The sequence below is a fragment of the Stylophora pistillata genome, chromosome 3 (genome assembly GCF_964205215.1).
Source record: "Stylophora pistillata chromosome 3, jaStyPist1.2, whole genome shotgun sequence".
NCBI classification, from domain to species: Eukaryota; Metazoa; Cnidaria; class Anthozoa; order Scleractinia; family Pocilloporidae; genus Stylophora; species Stylophora pistillata.
Genome location: NC_142521.1, coordinates 28,712,596 through 28,731,116, shown reverse-complemented (window position 1 = coordinate 28,731,116; position 18,521 = coordinate 28,712,596). Strand labels below are relative to the sequence as shown.

General features: G+C 40.0%; 1 protein-coding gene and 2 pseudogenes across 6 annotated transcripts in view; 1 reads left to right on the top strand and 2 right to left on the bottom strand.

Annotated features, from left to right (window-relative positions):
* The window catches only part of LOC111346462 (uncharacterized), a 59,843-nt gene that overhangs the window by 23,024 nt on the left and 18,298 nt on the right, over positions 1–18,521 (top strand). For all 6 annotated transcript variants that reach the window (XM_088754960.1, XM_088754958.1, XM_088754959.1 and 3 more), the window contains 2 exons: positions 641–1,114; positions 1,480–1,560. In XM_088754960.1, the coding sequence (XP_088611086.1) occupies positions 641–1,114; positions 1,480–1,560 (555 nt within the window). The remainder of the gene's footprint in view (positions 1–640; positions 1,115–1,479; positions 1,561–18,521) is intronic.
* LOC148735451 (uncharacterized) lies at positions 3,438–6,300 on the bottom strand (annotated as a pseudogene).
* Positions 17,669–18,521, bottom strand: part of LOC148735450 (uncharacterized) — a 1,635-nt pseudogene continuing 782 nt past the window's right edge.

Genomic DNA, 18,521 nt, shown 5'->3' with positions numbered 1-18,521 from the left:
TTCAAATACTAAAAAACTTATTGACAAAATGTCAGCAACTGAAGGCCCTGGTTATTCATTTTGTGCATTCCAAGTGCATCATGAAGGTTAATAGTTGTGTAAATCTTCAAATGTTGCGCTCAGTGGTACCTAGGTACACATGCAGCTAACGTTTTGTTGAGAAGCATTTTGTACCTGAAACTTTCATATACACAAAACTTGGGTTTAGCACCAGGATTTCAATGCTATGTGGGTGGAGTTTTGACAGTAAAACATTTGTGATCAGTAAATGTTGCCTGCAAATTCAAACTTTGGGAATATTATATGATAAAGCTTATGCATGCACACGACTTACTCAAGTTAGATACTTTGTGTTTTGTGTACACATTATCAAAATTAACCCTTAGCCACAGTCCTTTTTGGCCATTTCGCATATCATGTTGAGCTCATGTTTATCGAGAGGCTTGTCAATTGACTGCTGTAAATCTTTAACATGAAGAAAGTTCTTCTTAAAATGGCATGTTGGATTTAGTGATTATCAACTGCCTCTGTTTGCAAACCTAGCTGCTGTTTATTTATCTCTCTCACACACACACACACACACACACACACACACACACACACACACACACACACACACACACACAAACTTTATTTACAGATGTGACCCCCCCCTATGTACTAGCTAGAGGACCTTTCGCATTTGAAGTATTCCAAAGAGCATTACAAAGTGGGAAGGCCTTTGACAAACGAACAAAGATTTTATTGACTGGTCAGGATCGTGTTGGTAAAACAAGTCTTGGAAAACATCTCAGAGGTGAAAAATTCAAAGAAGACGAACCTAGTACTGATGGAGTGGAAATGACGCCAGCTATCAAGAATGCAAGTTTACAAGCATGGAGAAATCCTGTCTCTTTTGACTCCACAAGTGCATTTGATCACAAGTGTGCTGAAGTGGTCACAAAGGAGTTACTAAGCAACTCTCCAGAAAAATCAGACTCAGTTGTACAGTCCACTGAGGAATCAGCAGGAGGTGAAAGCACAAAAGAAATGAGGACAAGAGAGTCTGTAATCAAAGAGTCTGGAACAGAAGACACAAGGGGTGATGAGCTCATACATGAAGCTAAAACTGAAAGTAAGTTGACAGTTGAACACTAAAATAGTTTCCAACCAATATTATGTACTTATTGAATGATTGGGAGAGCTACTTTGACATCAGGCCCTCCCAGAGGGCCATCATTGATGGAAGAACACAAATAAGATTTGAACCAAAGTCTGTATTGTATAGAGCTGGACTAGTGTTGAGTGAGCCAATATGAACCAGTGAAATTCAAGGACTCGGGAATTTAGCCGGCTGATCATGACATGCTGCTGCATAGTCTTTAGTATGGCAGCAAACTAAATTAATCAGTTTAAAAATTAACTTATTGAAATAGAAAAAAACAACTAAGGAACAAACTGTCTGGGAAAGATACTAATTTTGTTTCTGATTGTTTCCAGGCATTGAGGATGGCAGACCAGAAGAAATACCAAGGGAAGTTTCCTCCTCAGGGAATTCTAGGAGCACGACACCAATTCAAAGTAAGATGACTATAAAATGAATAATGGCTAAAGAAAAATTACCTCTTTTCTCCTACCGCTGGTTGAGTTTTCCCACATTTGGCATAAGTATCAGCAGTCAGTATCACTGAATCATGTTTGGGATATTTAACAACTTTCCCTTTTAAGCTAAAAAATTGTTGTCATTAATCCGAGATTTAGGTATGGGTGAAACATTTACTCCTTCCTTCCTTCCATCCATCGTTCGATTACTGTTAACTTTTTCTGAATCTACCGACCAGTATATAATTCGAAGTCATTAAGGTTTATCCACGAAATGATTTATTTCAGAGGCAATGTTTCATAATCGTGGATTTTTCTACACGATCGAAAGCGTATAATTTTTAGCTTCTCACTGTTAAACCATGTCAATTTTCTTTAATGGAAGTAGCGCCCTGTAAGAGGCATATAAGAGGCAGGCTCTCTTGAAACGGTCCGAGGCATATCGGTTGGAAAAAAAAAAAATGTCTTTCAAACTTTGCCTGTGAATCAATCTTAGTCTAGTAGCAATCCTAACCACCTGTTTTTTTTTTTTAAATTAATGTAATATAACTTTTATTTTAGAGCGAAAATCGCTTTAGTGCTCAAAGGCGCGTTTTTTAACAGTGCCTACCATCAAAAATGACACAAATTGAATTCTAAGTCTTTTCACACAACTATTGTTTGAATAATTGTGTTTTGATTCGCATATTTAAATGGATCCTTTGTAAAAACAAATCACACAAGTTTTTCTTTTTTTAACGGTTTCTTACACTGAAAATTATTTTTCAGTATGACACCAACTTTGCCTTTAGCGCCATGACCGTAAATATGCAACTTTTAATTTCGGATCAGCGCAAAATCACTAAAATTTAGGTTAGATATGAAAAGAATTATTTTAATCCAAATTTTTTTTCTCATTAACCATTAAGAAAGTGTGCTTATATAATTACTTAAAGAGCAGCTATTTTAAATTGAAAAAATGCAAACTGTTATTTTATGAGTGTGCGACTTGAACTCATTATAAATTCCCATGAAATCGCCAGAAAATAATATATTCGCGAAAATACCCTAAGTCAGGTGGATTATTTTTTCCATCGCCTTTTAAAGACTTGAAGAACTGAAAGGAGCCGCTCAAAACCCTCGTGAATATTGTGTCACGCAGCGCTATCATGCGAAATTCGATTATGAGGTCCGTCCGCAAAATATTTTACCAGGTTGCTTAAAATAAGAATGACGTATATTAATTTCAAAATGAAATTTCTCATTTCTGCGCGCAGAACTAACGTTATGATTCATATTTTGCAAAGTAGCAGCCGCTGAGTAGCCTCTCAATCCTACTTACAGCTTTTGACGCCAGTTGGTGTTTTTAATAAACATAGTTATAGAAAAGATTCCAACTAGAAGGCGTTGAGGATAATTCAAAGTAGTTACACAAATATCCTGTACCTAATTTTCACTGAGGTCAACCAGAGGATCATACTTGCTCTACAAAATAAAGGTTCTTGAAGAAAATAATTCCGTTTGAAATAGTTGCTAAAAAGAATTGTTTAGTGCTTTTTCAATGCGTTGCAACAGTGAGTCAGACATGATCTGTAAATTACATTATAAAGCTATCCACCTTCTAGTGTTTCGGTAACGTAGCTTTTTATTGTTTGAATGGAAGGGGAAAAGTGGATAAGTTTTCTCCACAGTGGGTTTAGCTCTTGTTACCCAAAAGGGAGTTGCTGTTTTTTTCTGCATGTGCCTACTCTAACCTTTCCAACTAAAACACCCGGTGAATTCAACTTTGTATCTTCTACTTGAAGGGAACTTTTCAATGTTTAGGCGGAAAGGCCATTTCAACCAGAAACGCTTCCAAAGCTATACGCGGAAATGAAACTTTTAACAAACTTGTTGACCAGCAGTCATTTTTAATGATAGAATAGAACCCCACTGATTCTAATTAGTGGGGTTCTACTCTAATGACAAACGTAATATATAGTTTTCCAGACGCTTTGACATTCAAAAAAAAAGGAGTAGATGTGAGCCGAAAGCGAGTTATTTTGGATCGTTTTTTACGCTGTTAATATTTTGTATTGTAGAGGATTTTATGGAAATTATTGCTAAATAAAATAGAGAATCTTTAAAATAATGATGATGATAATAATAATAATAATAATCAAAGACAATTTTCAAAATCTTAATGAAATAAAGCAATTATTTACAGTTTCAAAGGGAAAAGAAAAAATTTAGCATTACTAAATAGAAAAAACTATCAAAATATAAAGACCTAAAATTATGAGTGCAGATGTAGACCAGCTACAGCGAGGGTGAAGTTACCACGCGTGATTTAAACGGAACTCTAGAACCTCTTACGCATATGTGTACAGTTCTTAATATAGCAAATTAAAGTTCTATTCGTAGTCAGGAAATGACGCTGGCGTAGGGCTCATTATTCTGGTTCATAAGCTTATTTGCGACAGTTCTTAAAAAGTTCTGACAGTCAAGTCCCATGCCTCCGTTTGTACCAAACAACAACGGTGTAAAAGTTCCCATTTCCACATCCATCACTCTCTGGTTGTATTTCCTCTTCTTCTCGTTTTCTTGCTCTTTGAAGATCGTTGCTCTAGACTTACCCTGGTTGGACCTGGAGTTAACATGCGTTACACGTACGTCGACTAATGCTGTTACTCCTGGTGTCCAAAAGCCTCCTGCCTTCATGTACAGCCTCGCTTCTAGCCACATGACAGTTGACTGAAGGTTAAGGACTTCATTGTCGAGTGGTTGCAACAACAATAATTTATTTCACGTCGGTAACTTAGGGGGTGGTTACCCAATCCACCAAGCCTGAAAAAAACCTGTTAAAAACGCTCATGTTAAAAACGCTCATGTTAAAAACGCTCGAAAATTAAAATAAAGATGTGTATATAAATATATGCCCAAGTTAAATATATCATAAAAAATGCAAAAATATCACCTAGCTCCCTACACCTAATCCCATTCCTGAACCTCCGCTGAAACCCTACCAGTCATAAACGCCTAACATTGAAGGAGTGGCTCTGTCTTCACATTTCTGCACACTTTACTGATGTGTAGTGTCAGTAGATCTTGGATTGTATCGTGTCTCTGGGCAACAAAACATCCCTTCTTACACGACAAAGGATGGTTGACAGTAAAGATTTCTCCACAAGGACAGTAACTAGGGAGATTAGGCAGAGGGAGGTTGTAGCGGAGTCCTTAAACTCCTGCTTGTTTAAAGCCAGTCCATGTTCGATTGGAATGGCGTGTAGCCAAGAGCTAGCTCCCTTGTCCCTTGTCTGCAGCACCGATTAGAGTAGATCAGGAGATAACGACTTGTCAACCCTGTCAATCCGGGACTTTACAGCGGCTCTCCTTCGAGCGTTGATTTCACGCTTCCTTTTCTCCATCAACTCTCGTGCTGGAATGGTGGAGCTTTGAGTAACAATTGAATTGACGTGTGGAGCTGTTATATCACACGAGGCTTTGAACTGCTTCGGACTTTCACGGTTAAGATCAGGAATCCTTATCCCGCCCTGCGGAGGTGATAGATTGACAAGTTCCTTACCTTCTTATCTCAAGGAAGAGGCTCTGCTCTCCCGAATAAAGAAGGAAGAAAGGAAGGGTGAATCACTTTTTCGATGGGGTCCACATACTCTTCAAACGATTCTATGGCGCGCAAGTAATAAGCTAATCTCGATTTAAATCCTTTAGTGAAACCGACATAGTCAGCGTGGGGCTGACTCTTGCTGATCTCTGTGAGGGACTCCATTTCTCTGATTCACCTATTAACTTTCTCTTGACAACGTTGCTCCTTAAACTCTTGATCCGGTGACCGCACCGAGATGACGTCGTCCCTCGAGCGTTATGTTCACTTTATTGCCAAACACCTTTGCATTCTCTGCCAGATCACTGGTCTTAACAATTAACCAGCTTTTAACATCATTAATGATATAACCAAATTTTCTCCCTTCCTCACATAAACTCTTGTACCATTGATAGAGTGATTCTATACTCCCACCCGCGGAGTCATCCGCCAGCCAGACTTGCTTGACTTAGGCAACTGATGCCATGAGACTAGTGATCATGTGAACAGTGTTAATTGCATACCAAGGCATTGCTAGCGGGTCACCTTGGGTAGTACCCTCTTGGGAAAGGATCTCGCCTCCGCCATTGATGAACAGCCTGGAGGAGCTCCAATACGTGTTATTGATATATATGGCGATTTCTTTACATGTGATCCTAATGTTATGCATGGCCACCGCCCTGTTCCTCTGATTGAATGCGTTAGTCGCATCAATTAATAGAACTCTGTCCGTCCCTTCCTCATTAAAAACCTGCTTCATTGCGTGTATGGCTGGTTCTGATTCAGCGCTATGACCTGCACAAACTTGCAGTGGGCCAGCTGCCTCTTTTATCTCCTTAAACATTGCAGAGGTGGTTTTGCCGATTATGCGGCGCAAGACCTCTCCCGCTCCAATTGGTCTAACTCCTGGGTTTTTGTCAAGCGGTATCAGTCTATAAGCAGTGTAGCCTTCAAGTAGGGAGGGGTGGTAATTGAACTTTAGGAGGTTTCTCGTCAGAGTAGCGATCTCTTCTCTTAGTCTTTTCCCCTCCGCCGCAAAGTTCTTTGAGCAGAGAATTGGTTCGGCATCCATTCCGGAAGGGCCAGCAGAACCTTTAGTTTTCAGGCCGGAGTCAAAGATCCACTGCTCACCGATTAGATCAAATGTGCCGGGTTGAACGAGGTCTACAGGACCATGTAGGAGACACTCCTCTTTGATTTCAGCGGGAAGAGCGTGTTTCTCTTTCAATTGAGCTAATGCCGTTCGTCTGATAGATTCAACAATCCCGACGAGCCCTCTTTCTTCAGCAATTTGATCGCTGCCGTGACTTTCCCTTGAAAGACTAACTTTGCAAACGTTCTTGAGATGTCTTCAAACGATTTGGACCTTTTAGAATTCACAAACCTATCTTGAATGAATCTTATCTCTTTCATTAGCATATTCAAGTCGCCCTGCCTCCAGAGAGCTAATCTCCGCTCTGTCGCCACACTGTGCTCTTTGCTTTTGGAGGTTGCCGAGGGTTTTTGTAGAATTACCAAAGGAAGCACCATAAATGCTTTCAAGGCGATCGAATTCAGATCTGAGTTGGAGTCAAATTGTTTCAGCCAAAATGCCAGCTCCTCGATGAAATGTTTACCCCCTCTGCCCGACGGTAGATTGAAAATATTTCTTCGGAAATGAACAACCTCATTATATATATTATTTATTTCTTCGCAAAATCTTTGGTGGCTGATATTTCCCCGCCTCTTGGCCTTGATTTCCGAGGGGCACGCATCAAATTGCAGTAGATTTGGACTGATTTTAGTTTTTATACCACAGTCCAAATATGTGCTCTCTGTTGTTATCGCTTCTTTGACAAAGGGATTGTTGGCAGTTGGTCTCTTGGGAACGGAGCTTGACTTTGCTGTCACGTTTTTCATATGTAAATCTGCTTTTACTTTTAAATCATGGCTGTTATTATTCAATAAACTTTCTGATCTATCTATTCTATTCTTTGTGCTTTCAAGACCAATATCCATACGTACGACCTCCCCTTTCCTATGTTGCATCTTCTCGAGTCTGTCAGCGTGGTCACGAAGATTCTTTCTAGACAAACCGAGCTCGTAATATCCCATTGTTTCCCACAGATCTTTTGTTGGGGGTTTTACCACTCGCTCAGCTTTTAACGAGAAGTACTGAGACTCTGGACTCTTCTCTTTTTTTATTCTCTCCTACTACAACGCTTCAGATCTTTTCTTCTTCTACTACTTAGCGAGGAGTGCCCACGCATTAAATACAAAAATCAAAGACATGTTTGGGTTGGCTGACCAAGAGAATTTCCTTAGTGTATCCTTTGTTTTGCAAAGGGGGAAATTGAGTGGCTCGCTCCGAGGTATTTGGCGTACACCAAGGAATCAATTCAACGCCAATGATCGAGCTACACACAAGAATCGCGCGCAAAAATAGGATCTCCAGCGTGGGTAAACTCAATGCCAGTTTTACCAACCCAAACATGACCTCCTATGAAACTAATTCTCAACCATAACAAGCGATTAAAATGTCTGGCACGGCAAGAAGGAAATCCGCGAACCAAGCCAAGTTCAAGCATGCACTAAAAATAAAAGATCAAAACTGTAAATCTACTAAAACAACACGTAGACGCAAAAGGCAATGCTTAACAAAACAAAAAGCTTGACTGAAAAAAACGTCAAAGTAACGACTTCTAATTTACTTCACAACATTCCTCCCCGCCTAAATCAGGCATCGTCCTTGATACGAATGGGAAGAGAAAGCTATGTTTGGAACGGATACTAAATCGATAATTAAGTATTCTTCGGTCGAGTAGTGTGCACACAAAATGACTTAAAGAATCTTAACAAACGTCTGTCAATTGATGCCTAAGTCGTGCAATCGACCATCAATTGACTGTTTAAAATAATCTACACTAGAGGCTGACATCCGATCTTCGAAAATGAAAACGTTTTCAAACTCTTATGACGCGCGAATAGTAAGGATACGAGCAAGGAAAAGGTAACGAGAAGTTTTCAGAGCGAACACCACTTCGCAAAGTTGGTTTTCTGCGAACAAATTGCAGCAGTCACGCGGAAAAGTGAAGCGAAAGACGTCACTCAAGAACCGTTCGGGGACCATGAAATAATGAGAAACTTGGATAAACTCGGGGACGTTATCTAACTCCCAGTCTAACGATCGACTGAAACCCAAAAATAACCTTAAAAGAAATTAGTGGTTTGCCACGAGAAAGGGTGGTTCATGCGAAAAACTGGTGTTGCTTGCCCTGAACAATAGGCGTCATATTTACATTTAAATGAGGGAAACAGAACGCTAACTGACGCTAAATGCGCAGCTGAGGCGTCGTTCAGAATTGTAGAGAAATTAACTAAGGTTAGTGTTATTACGGAATGCATCATCGAAAGTTCAGTTCAGTTCCTTGAATAGTTCGTCTTGGATAACTTGTATTCCTTGTCCACTTTGGGTTCGTATGCTGTACGAGCTTCCTTGGAGGCTGTTTTCGGACAATTGGTCCTCTTGTGCTTTGAGTGCAGGTTTTATATTGGTGACTCTCTGCAACGGCTGTTGGCAAGGTAGGTGGGCTGGCAGACGTGGAATGTCGCACAGATATTCTGGAGATGCACCGACAAAGAATACAGAACACAATGAAATTGACCACTGCCAGACCAAGTCCAATGGAAGCAATATACTCGATGTAAGTGGTTTGAGTGGTCTCCTCTATCTGATCAATCAAACGGTCTCCCTTCTACAAAGCGCCACTGAGCTGGCTATCATAAAGTTGAAACAACTCGTCAAAGTTGTCAGTCACTGTATGATTCACCTTAATAGGTGGTGGAATGGTCGGTGACTTATGATGTGACTCCAGTGTGGGAAAATCATCTGAGTTTGGATACCACTGGACATATGAAAGCGTGTCCATCGAAAATAGAGGTAATGATACCATTAGCCTCTGGGGACATTTGCCCAAGCTAGTCTCCGTTCCAACAAAACTGACGTTGCAAGGGAAGTTATAGATGGCCAATGGAGAAGTGTTAAGCTTGCCATTGCTCAGAGCCAAAGTTCCAGGAGTGGTGGAAAGAAAATATCCACCTCCAAGGTGAACTACTGGATGGACATGGTCGCACTTCGAAGTGGGTTGGTGATTTCGTGGGAAGGAAAATTTCAGGTCTGGTTTCCAAGCAAAACCTAACCATTGCAAGCTAGAAATTGACTTTAAGGCATTTTTAGGGCATAAGAAACCTACTTCACTTCTAAAACACCTATCTAATCCGTCTAAAGAGACTACCTGTCTTGAATTTGGACAATTAATCAGAGCAAGGTTTGTGTGTTGGACAGGCCCTGTAAAACATTTACCCGAAATATTAAACTTAAGTGGAGTCAAATGTTGTACGACGCAGAAACTATCCTCATCTGCAATCTCTGGTGCTAACAATAAAATATCGACAGTCAAATCCTGACCACTGTGTTCGACATCGACCATTGGGTTAGCCAGAACAGACAAACCTTGTTCTAATGCTGTTATAATCAACCTCAATGAAGGATCAGAAAAAAGTTTGGCAGATAAGTGGGAGGACATAAACTTAGGTAAATCCGAATATACTATCAATGATTTTTCATGCAGATGGGATATCTGACTCAAAGTATCTTGGATTTCAAAAAGCCTAAGAAAAGCAGCGAAAGCACGATTAGTTTCACCGGTATACTTAGAAAGAAACTCCATTGTTATTCCCTCGCGACATTTGGCTGAATTGGCAAATTTTTCTTGCTGTTTCTGCCAGTCAGTAAAGATGTTTTGGACTATTTTTAAATCCTGAGACAAAAAGTGTAATTTGCTGTTCATTTGATCTGTAATTTTGAACAAATACACAACTTTTCCGTCGAGAACTCGCATCATACTTTGTGAAATAGACATAGCTTAAGTCAGAGCTCTCAGAGTGGCCTTAAGGTTCTTAACGTGGTTCTCTTCATATTTATGTCCTGTCCCGGTCCAACTTGCACGAGAAATACCTAGAACTCCTGCGTGACACATCCAATTTGAACGTCGCGTGCGGCTCTGTCCTCGTAACCACTGTCTTTTGTCAACTGACATAACGCGGCAGAATTTTAACGCCCAAGTTTTACATTCAGAAACGGAGCTCTCACAGACTCTGCGACCTAACATTCTCGAGACTTTTCCTACCATAAATTGGTAACACCTCAGCAAATACGTGTCGCACTTCACTAGGGTTGAAAAGCCTGGCGAAGAAGGAAGCCGCCGAACAACCTTTTGGAAGCCACGAACTGTTAGCAATAATTGATCAAAGAACTTTCCCATAGGCCCAGAACAGGACGTGTTACTTATAGAAAAAGTACTGCCCATCTCCGTAAAATTAAAGACTGTGAATGTTGAAAAGCTTTGTCTCGGTATAAAAGGTAAGCGGTTTAGGAGAATGGGCAATCATTAACGGAGCAGGATAAAATTCTACTTTCTGCGCGAGAGAGTCAAAACTTTGGGCATGCGTCACACAAAACTGAACAATAACAGAGATAAATACAAGATAAAGCAATGGTAAGGATGTGAGCCTGGAATCCATTTACCGAAAACCCTTTAATTTGATACGAAAACGAAAATCTTTGTATACGATCTTCAAGTTCCTGGAGAAAAAAAAAGTGGAGATGAATTGACTATACGAGAGTTCGCCACTTCCTTGAGTTGTTAAAATCGTCAATACGTCGTCTGTCTAAAATGTTTTGTTCTGGTTCCCAAGTCGACTGATTTCTGGGAAAGTTATGCCACTTGACGAGCTATTTCATTTTGCCTTTCTATTTACGAGATTTAAGAATTCGTTCAGCTTGAAAAATTCTATCGTCGTCTGTCGCAGGAGGGTCTGTACTAGGTCTAGTCTGAGATTCTGAATGCAAGCTCGAATTAGTAGAATCTGAAACTGGCAGTCTAGATTTAACATTTTTATCGAGAAGGACCTTTGACTTAAAACAGTTATCTGGAATATCAGACTCATCGAGATAAGGCTCACCACGATCATCAACTAAAGGAGGTTCAATCGTTCGTAAGGAGGGATCGATAAATGGCTTCATTCGATTTGTATGCATGGCAATGGTAACTTTCTTACTAGTATCAGTACGCAATCGAAAATGAACAGGAGAAGATTGCTCTACAATCCTGTATGGTCCTAACCAATTGTGTAAAAGTTCCCTAGATAAACCTTTAGTTCGTGGAGTATAGACCCAAACGCGTTGACCAACTACAAACACAGGTTCCTTTGCGTCTTGATCATAATAGTCTTTCATTTTCTCAGAGCAAGCTGCAGATTTTCTCTAGCCAAATTTTGTGCTAATTCAATGTTTTCACTGATTCGTTTATGGTGTTCAAAAACTGAAGCAGAACCGTCGTCATCGACTGGCGGTAAATTTTTGACATCCACAGGTAAACGGGGCTCATGGCCTTACAGAACGTAAAAAGGAGAATCGCCAATGGCTTCTAATATTGACATTCTATGTGCGAACAAAACTAGCCGTATAAAATCATCCCAATCCTTTTTATTCTTTGCAACATACATTGAAAGTGACTGACCTCAACTAAGCCAGCAGTTTGCGGTTGGTAACTGGAAGTATTCACTTTGTGAATACGGAAGACCCTACAAACATCTGCTACCACTTTGGACAAGAAATTGTTTCCTGTATCAGACAACAAAACTCTAGGTGCACCGTGTCTGGCAATAATCTCATTCACTAACAGACGCGAAATTACAGTTACTTCAACGCTCGGAACAGGAAATGCTTTGCACCATTGGGTAAGGTAATCACTAAAAACGACAACTTACCTGTTACCCTTGTTAGAAGGTGGGAAAGGCCCTAACACATCAACAGCCACCTTATCAAAGGCATTTTCCACTGGAATTAGAAGTAAAGGTGCCTTTTTGGTATTTCTAGGCGATTTCCTCATGGAACATTCGGAAGACTCACTCCAATGTTCAACATCTTTGTACATTCCTTTCTACCAATACCGTTGCGTAACCTTATTGAATGTCTCATGGACTCCAAAATGCGCACCGGAAATGTGGTCATGTATGTTTGACAAAATTTCGAATCTTAATGCTGGAGTTACAAGGAGCTGAGGATACGAGTCCCAAGAATTGCGCTCTCGACTGTTGCCTAAAATTTAGGAAACTATCACTCATAAGTAAAAGCTTGCGCGCCGCACCATCGTCTAACGGTAGAATATCATTTTCTAGGTAGTCAATAATTTCACTAAGGTCAAGATCACGCCTTTCCAATTCTCGTATTTTTGTTACTTGTGGCTCCTCTTTCGGGAGTGAATTACTTTCCCTTGTGTCATGAGGACGTCTGGACAAACTATCCGCATTGCCATGCATCTTAGCAGGGCGATGGACGATCTCAAAATCGTACTGTTGTAAAAGTAAGGCCCATCGTGCCAGACGACCAGAAGCATCCTTAACGTTCATTGACCAACGTAACGAACTGTGATCAGTAACACCCGTAAATTGGCGATTCTGAAGGTAGGGCTAAAATTTCTTAATCCCTTCTATTAACGCGAGCGCCTCCCTCTGAGTTGTACTATAATTGCGCTCTGCATCATTTAAACCGCGACCGTTATAAGCGATCACTACTTCTTTACCATTCTGGACTTGAGCTAAGGTCAATCCTATTCCTGTAGAACTAGCATCGACGAAGTAATTTTCCCTTTCGTAAACGGCCGATGCCATTTGAAACAGTCGTTGCCGTTTGTCGAAATATCAATCAGAGCAATCTTCACGACAATTTGTCCCCAAACGATCCTATTAAAGCAGCCATAGAAGAAGTTAATAAGCGTTTCGAAAATGCCGAACAAAGTGAGGCTGATAAAGAGAGCTTGAAATCCCTTGTTATTGGGAAACTTCCTGAAGATTTCAAATACAATGTGCGTGACGGTGATCTCCAAGGAAGCGAGTCAAAGTTTAAACCTCGATTGTCAACCAACGACATGGCGGAAAATGACATGGAGAGTTGGATTGCTGAATTTGAGGCAATGAAGGGAATAAAAATGAAGATAAAGACAAAGAAGAAACCAACTAGTTGCTACGTAATGCAAAATTACCACCGGTGTCAGCACAATACTCGTCGTTGGAGTCCCTCTAAAGACCCCCAGAGGAGGCTGTAGAAAAATCCTGCGGCAAGAGTAAAGAATACCAATTGCCCATTTCAGGTAAACATTCAAACAGAATAATCAGACTTACTTGAGAGTGAGTAATAGTGTTGTTAATATTGTAGCTTTTTAGTTTCATCGTTGATTTCATCGAGAGGACATCTTGTCTTAAGAGAACATCTGGTTTAGAGTTGCCTTTTCGCGGCCTACAGCGCCGATACAATGTTAGTTTGTAGTTATTATGTTCATCGCTTTCGCTTTAGCCGCCTTTCAGTTTTATATTTCTGCATTTTGTGAGCTTGTATTTTTTGTTGTTTCTTCGTTAGTTCAAACCTCTACCTCCGATCGAGCGTTTGTAATCACTGCTGTAAGCGGCCTCGAAAAGACTCGCCTTTTGGCAGTAACAACGACCAAGATATTCTAAGCTTTGTTTGACAAAATTACATTTCTTGGAATTCAGTTTGATATTAACTTCATGAAGTCTCCTAAAAACCTCTTCCAGATGAGCTAAGTGCTCTCCAACCAATTTGGGAAATATGATAATATCATCGACATATGTAAGTGCAAACCAATATTCCAATCCTCTCAAGATATGGTCCATGAGCCTCTGGAAACTATGTCCAGAGTTTGTAAGACCGAAAGGCCATTTTGCGTGGCAAAAGCAGTCTTTTCTCTGGAAGAAGCGTGGCGCTTTATTTGCCAGTAACCCGACTTCGTGTCAATTGTGCTGAAAACGTGTGTTCCACTTAAACAATCCAAAGTATCGGCAATCAGGGGTAAGGAAAAGCTATCTTTTTTGGTAACTTTGTTCATCTTGAGATAATCAACGCAAAATCTCATAGAACCATTTTTTTTCTTAACCAGAACAACAGGCGAAGACCAAGCACTAACTGATTCTTGAAGAATTCTGTGTTCTAGCATATCGCTCACTTGTCTATCGATCTCTTGCTTACCTTCAGGCGAAGTGCGATAGAGCATTTGTTTAACTCGGGTAGCGTTTCCCGTATCGATCACGTGCTGTACTAACGAGGTTCTTCTTAACTCGGCGTCAGAAAAAGCGAACACATCACGGTATTTACTAAACAAATCACGAAACTTAATTTTGTCGTCAGTTGACAGAGTGCTATCGGATAAGTCAAGCAAATGAGAATAGTCACGCTTTTCTGATTGTTGGTAACTTAAAGAATGATCATCGCTGGATAGCTTTTCGCTTGCACTTGACTCGAAAGTGGCTATGTTGCGATCTACCTCCTCAAAATTAGCTAGGCGGGTCCTACCGTAAACTTTTACTAGTTTGAAGGAAGGATTAACTAACCTCACAGGGATAGTGCCATCTTCTGCGACACTATCAAGCTCCGAAGCTCCGAAAATAGAGAGGTACCGGGATCGTTGCCCGGGTCCTCCACCAAATTTGTTGGGGGTTTTACCACTCGCTCAGCTTTTAACGAGAAGTACTGAGACTCTGGACTCTTCTCTTCTTTATTCTCTCCTACTACAACGCTTCAGATCTTTTCTTCTTCTACTACTTAGTGAGGAGTTTGACCGCCGCCTGGTTAGCTCAATTGGGAGAGCGCCGGACTGCTGTGCGGGAGGTCGAGAGTTCAATACCGGCCGGACCAACACTCAGGGTCTTAAAATTAACTGAGAAGAATATGCTTCCGTTCTTTAACATCTAGAAATGGTTAGATATTCTAGTCTTCTCGGATAGGGACGAATAAATGGAGGTCCCGTCTCCTGCAGGGTTAGGGGCAGGAGACGTTAATTTCCCACGCACGAGATTACTGTGTGATGGATGTCCTCCCCTGGGGTGGGATGGGTGGGTAACAGGACCCCCGTTGATACCAGTGTTTACTACACTGAAGGGGCTATCCTGTATAAATATAGATGTCTGTCTGTCTGTCTGTCTGTCTGTCAGTGCCCTCGTATTAAATACGAAAATCACAGACATGTTTGGATTGGCTGACCAAGAGAGTTTCCTTAGTGTATCCTTTGTTTTGCAAAGGGGGAAATTTTGGTGGCCCGCTCCGAGGTACTTGGCGAGCACCAAGGAACCAATTAAACGTCAATGATCGAACTATGCACAAGAATCGCGCGCACAAACACTGAGGATCTTCAGGGTGGGTAAAACTCAATGTCAGTTTTACCTTACCACCTCTGAAATTAATTATCCTCAACCATAACAAGCGATTAAAATGTCTGGAACGGCAAGAAGGAAATCCGCGAACTCAGTGAGCCAAGTTAAAGCATACACTGAAAATAAAAGATCAAAACTTTAAATCTACCAAAAGAACACGTAGACGCAAAAGGTAATGCTTAACAAAACAAACAGCTTAACTGGAAAAAACATCAAAACAGCGACTTCTAATTTAATTCACAACACTTTCATCACAGCCATGTAGCCTTTTTTCTTTCCCGAGTCGAGTCGCGGTGGGTTGCTTGACTCCGTCAAATCCAGAACTTTCTGTTTACATTCCAATGAATCATCTTTCATTCTATCTGTTCATTGAATCTTGCTATTCATCTTGTGCCGAGTTCCCTTCGCAGCCATGATAAATTCTCGTTGGGCGATAAAATTCAAAATTCAAACTTCAAAATTCAAAACGTCAAACGAACTTTGTCGATAAATGCATTCTATTAAAGAGCAGACCATGCAAAAACCTGATATTTTCGAATTATCAGGTACTTGTGATTCTCCAAACCCTTTCAAGGAGTAGTGCAGCAGTTAATTTCGGATGTTCGGGATGCAGAGTGTGGAGCTCCTCATTGTATGTCTACTCCCAACAATAATGATAATAGTAATAATATTATTTTTATAATCATGAATACAACACTTTATTATCATTATCCAATTCAATTACATTAATTATTTTAATGTAAGAATTCGCGATATTCACCGCTACAATACTAGAAATAATGATGGTCTTATTTTGGAAAAAGTTAAATCAAAATGCACCAAGTGCGCTTTTTTTTATAAAGGTGCAAAAATCTTTAATGATTTTAAATAATTTTTAATAACTCGTAGAATTTATTTTTGTCCGAATTTACTTTCATTTATTGTAACTATTTTATAATTTACTCTAAATTGATTTCTATTTATTTTTTTTAACAGGACCTGCATTGATAGCAGTTTTCTTTCCTAAACTGAAGCAGCAATCCTGTATAAATATGTTTAAATTATTATTATTATTATTATTATTATTATTATTCACTAAAATTCTTTACCTACAATATAGTATAAATCTAATTAAAAAAATTAAAATATGTCATGGGTCTCATTTCACGTAATTATTTCATTCTAATGATTACATTCTATTGATTACATTCTGTTACTTCCTAATTCTATCCTTAATTATTTCCGAGTTCAACCTCGCTCATGAGAAATATGGAAAATCTTCTTTGAGAAATTAAAAAAACATCTATCTTATATATTAAAGGTCTAAAAATATTCTTACAAGAAACAAAAACTATTCTCTAAAACCTGCTTGTTCTTTTTCGATCTCAAAGTCACAATGTTCAATGTTCAGAGGGACACACCTAGTGGTGCGTGAACCTCTTAGGCAAAGTAAGGCGAACCCTAGAAGAACGAAGGAGACTTTTGAACGTATCCGTGCAATTGTTGTGCTGTACTCCTCTCCTTTCTTAATAGATAAGAGTTCCGCTAATCTACTGTGGAAACGCTTGCATTCATCCGCCATGCTTCCGGTAGTAGTAAAGACTAAAGATGTGAAAGTCCCCCGTCCAACTTCCAAAACCCTGTTCGCGTTTAACCTCTTCTTCTCATCTTCATGTTTGCGATAAATCTGCTGAATAGTGAGATCTTTGTAAGACTGCGTTTGGGTGAGAAACCCTTACGTCAAAAAAGGCTGCCTATCCCAGAACCCACGAGCATGAACATCCAATCGGGCATCCGGTGCTGGGTTCGTACCCCTCGTCAGCACTTCTCCCGTTATCTCCTGGAGAATGGGTTCCACTTGCACATCGTGGCAAACAGTGTATAGCAAATCGGCCTTAAGATCACGTAGCTCGTTATGCGTTTGGATGATGAATCCTCCTCGTCTACACACCATGGCATGATCCACCGTAAAAGCATCTCCGCAAATACAAGTGGAGGGCGTGTCAGCTATATGCCAGTCATAGCGGAGATGAACGGCATTCCTGAAATCTCTCCTGTTTAAAGTAAAGTTCATATCCTTTAACGGGATAACTGTTAGCCAGCTAGACGTGCTCTTTTCTGTAGCAAGGACAGCGGCTCTCTTGGTGTTACCAGGAGTACGCTCTTTACTTCCTCTAGCCTTATAATAATAATAATAATTTTTAAGGACGATATTTTATTCGCTCTAATCATCAAAAATATTTACAAACAAATTAAGATAAAATTCTTAAAAATCGAATAATACATGAAAATGTCGACTAACAAAAGATCTAAAAAAACCAACCAGTGCACGTTTCGTTTACTTGTTGAACTTTAAGGAAGGAGAGAAAGAAAAAGAAATTAATAATAGTACTTAAAGTGAGGAATATTAAAATATTTGATAGTGATAACAACAGTAATCCTATTAATAAGATTTTAGCAAATGGCAGCCTCTGAACTTTGAATATCTAGGTCAACATTAGTAAAATCTAATTTGGGCCTTCTAATTGTTCCGGATCCTCTTAGGCACATCAGGGCCGATCTTAATAATGCAATCGAAGTTTTTGCCCTGATCCAGGAAATTATCTTGAATAGTGTTCTCCTTTCTTTTCTGCAATGACTTCTGCGAGGCGAGTGTGATATCTCAAACATTCTTGGCCCATTCCACCAGTCGAAGTAAATGCAAGAGGCGTAAATGAACCATGTTCGATGTCTAGAACACGTCTTGAGTACGAACGTTTCTTCTCATTCTCATGCATGCGGTAAATCTGCTGCAGTTCCAGATTTCTATACGATTCAGCGTTTGGGTGACAAACTCGAATATCGAAAAATGCAGATCGATTCTATTCCCAGAAACCACGAGCATGAATGTCTAGCCTTTCATCTTGCGCCATGTTGGAACCACTGTTTAATTGCTCTCCTGTCGTGTCTTGGAGTTGGGGTTCGATTTCCACATCTTTGCAGACAATTCCTAAAAGCTCAGCTTCTAAGTCTTTAAGTTCGTTGTGGAGCTGTATAATAAAGCCACCCTTTTTTGCAGACCATTGCATGGTCCACTGTGAACACGTCCCCACAAGCACATTTGGAAGGAATATCTTCGAATTGCCAGTCGTAT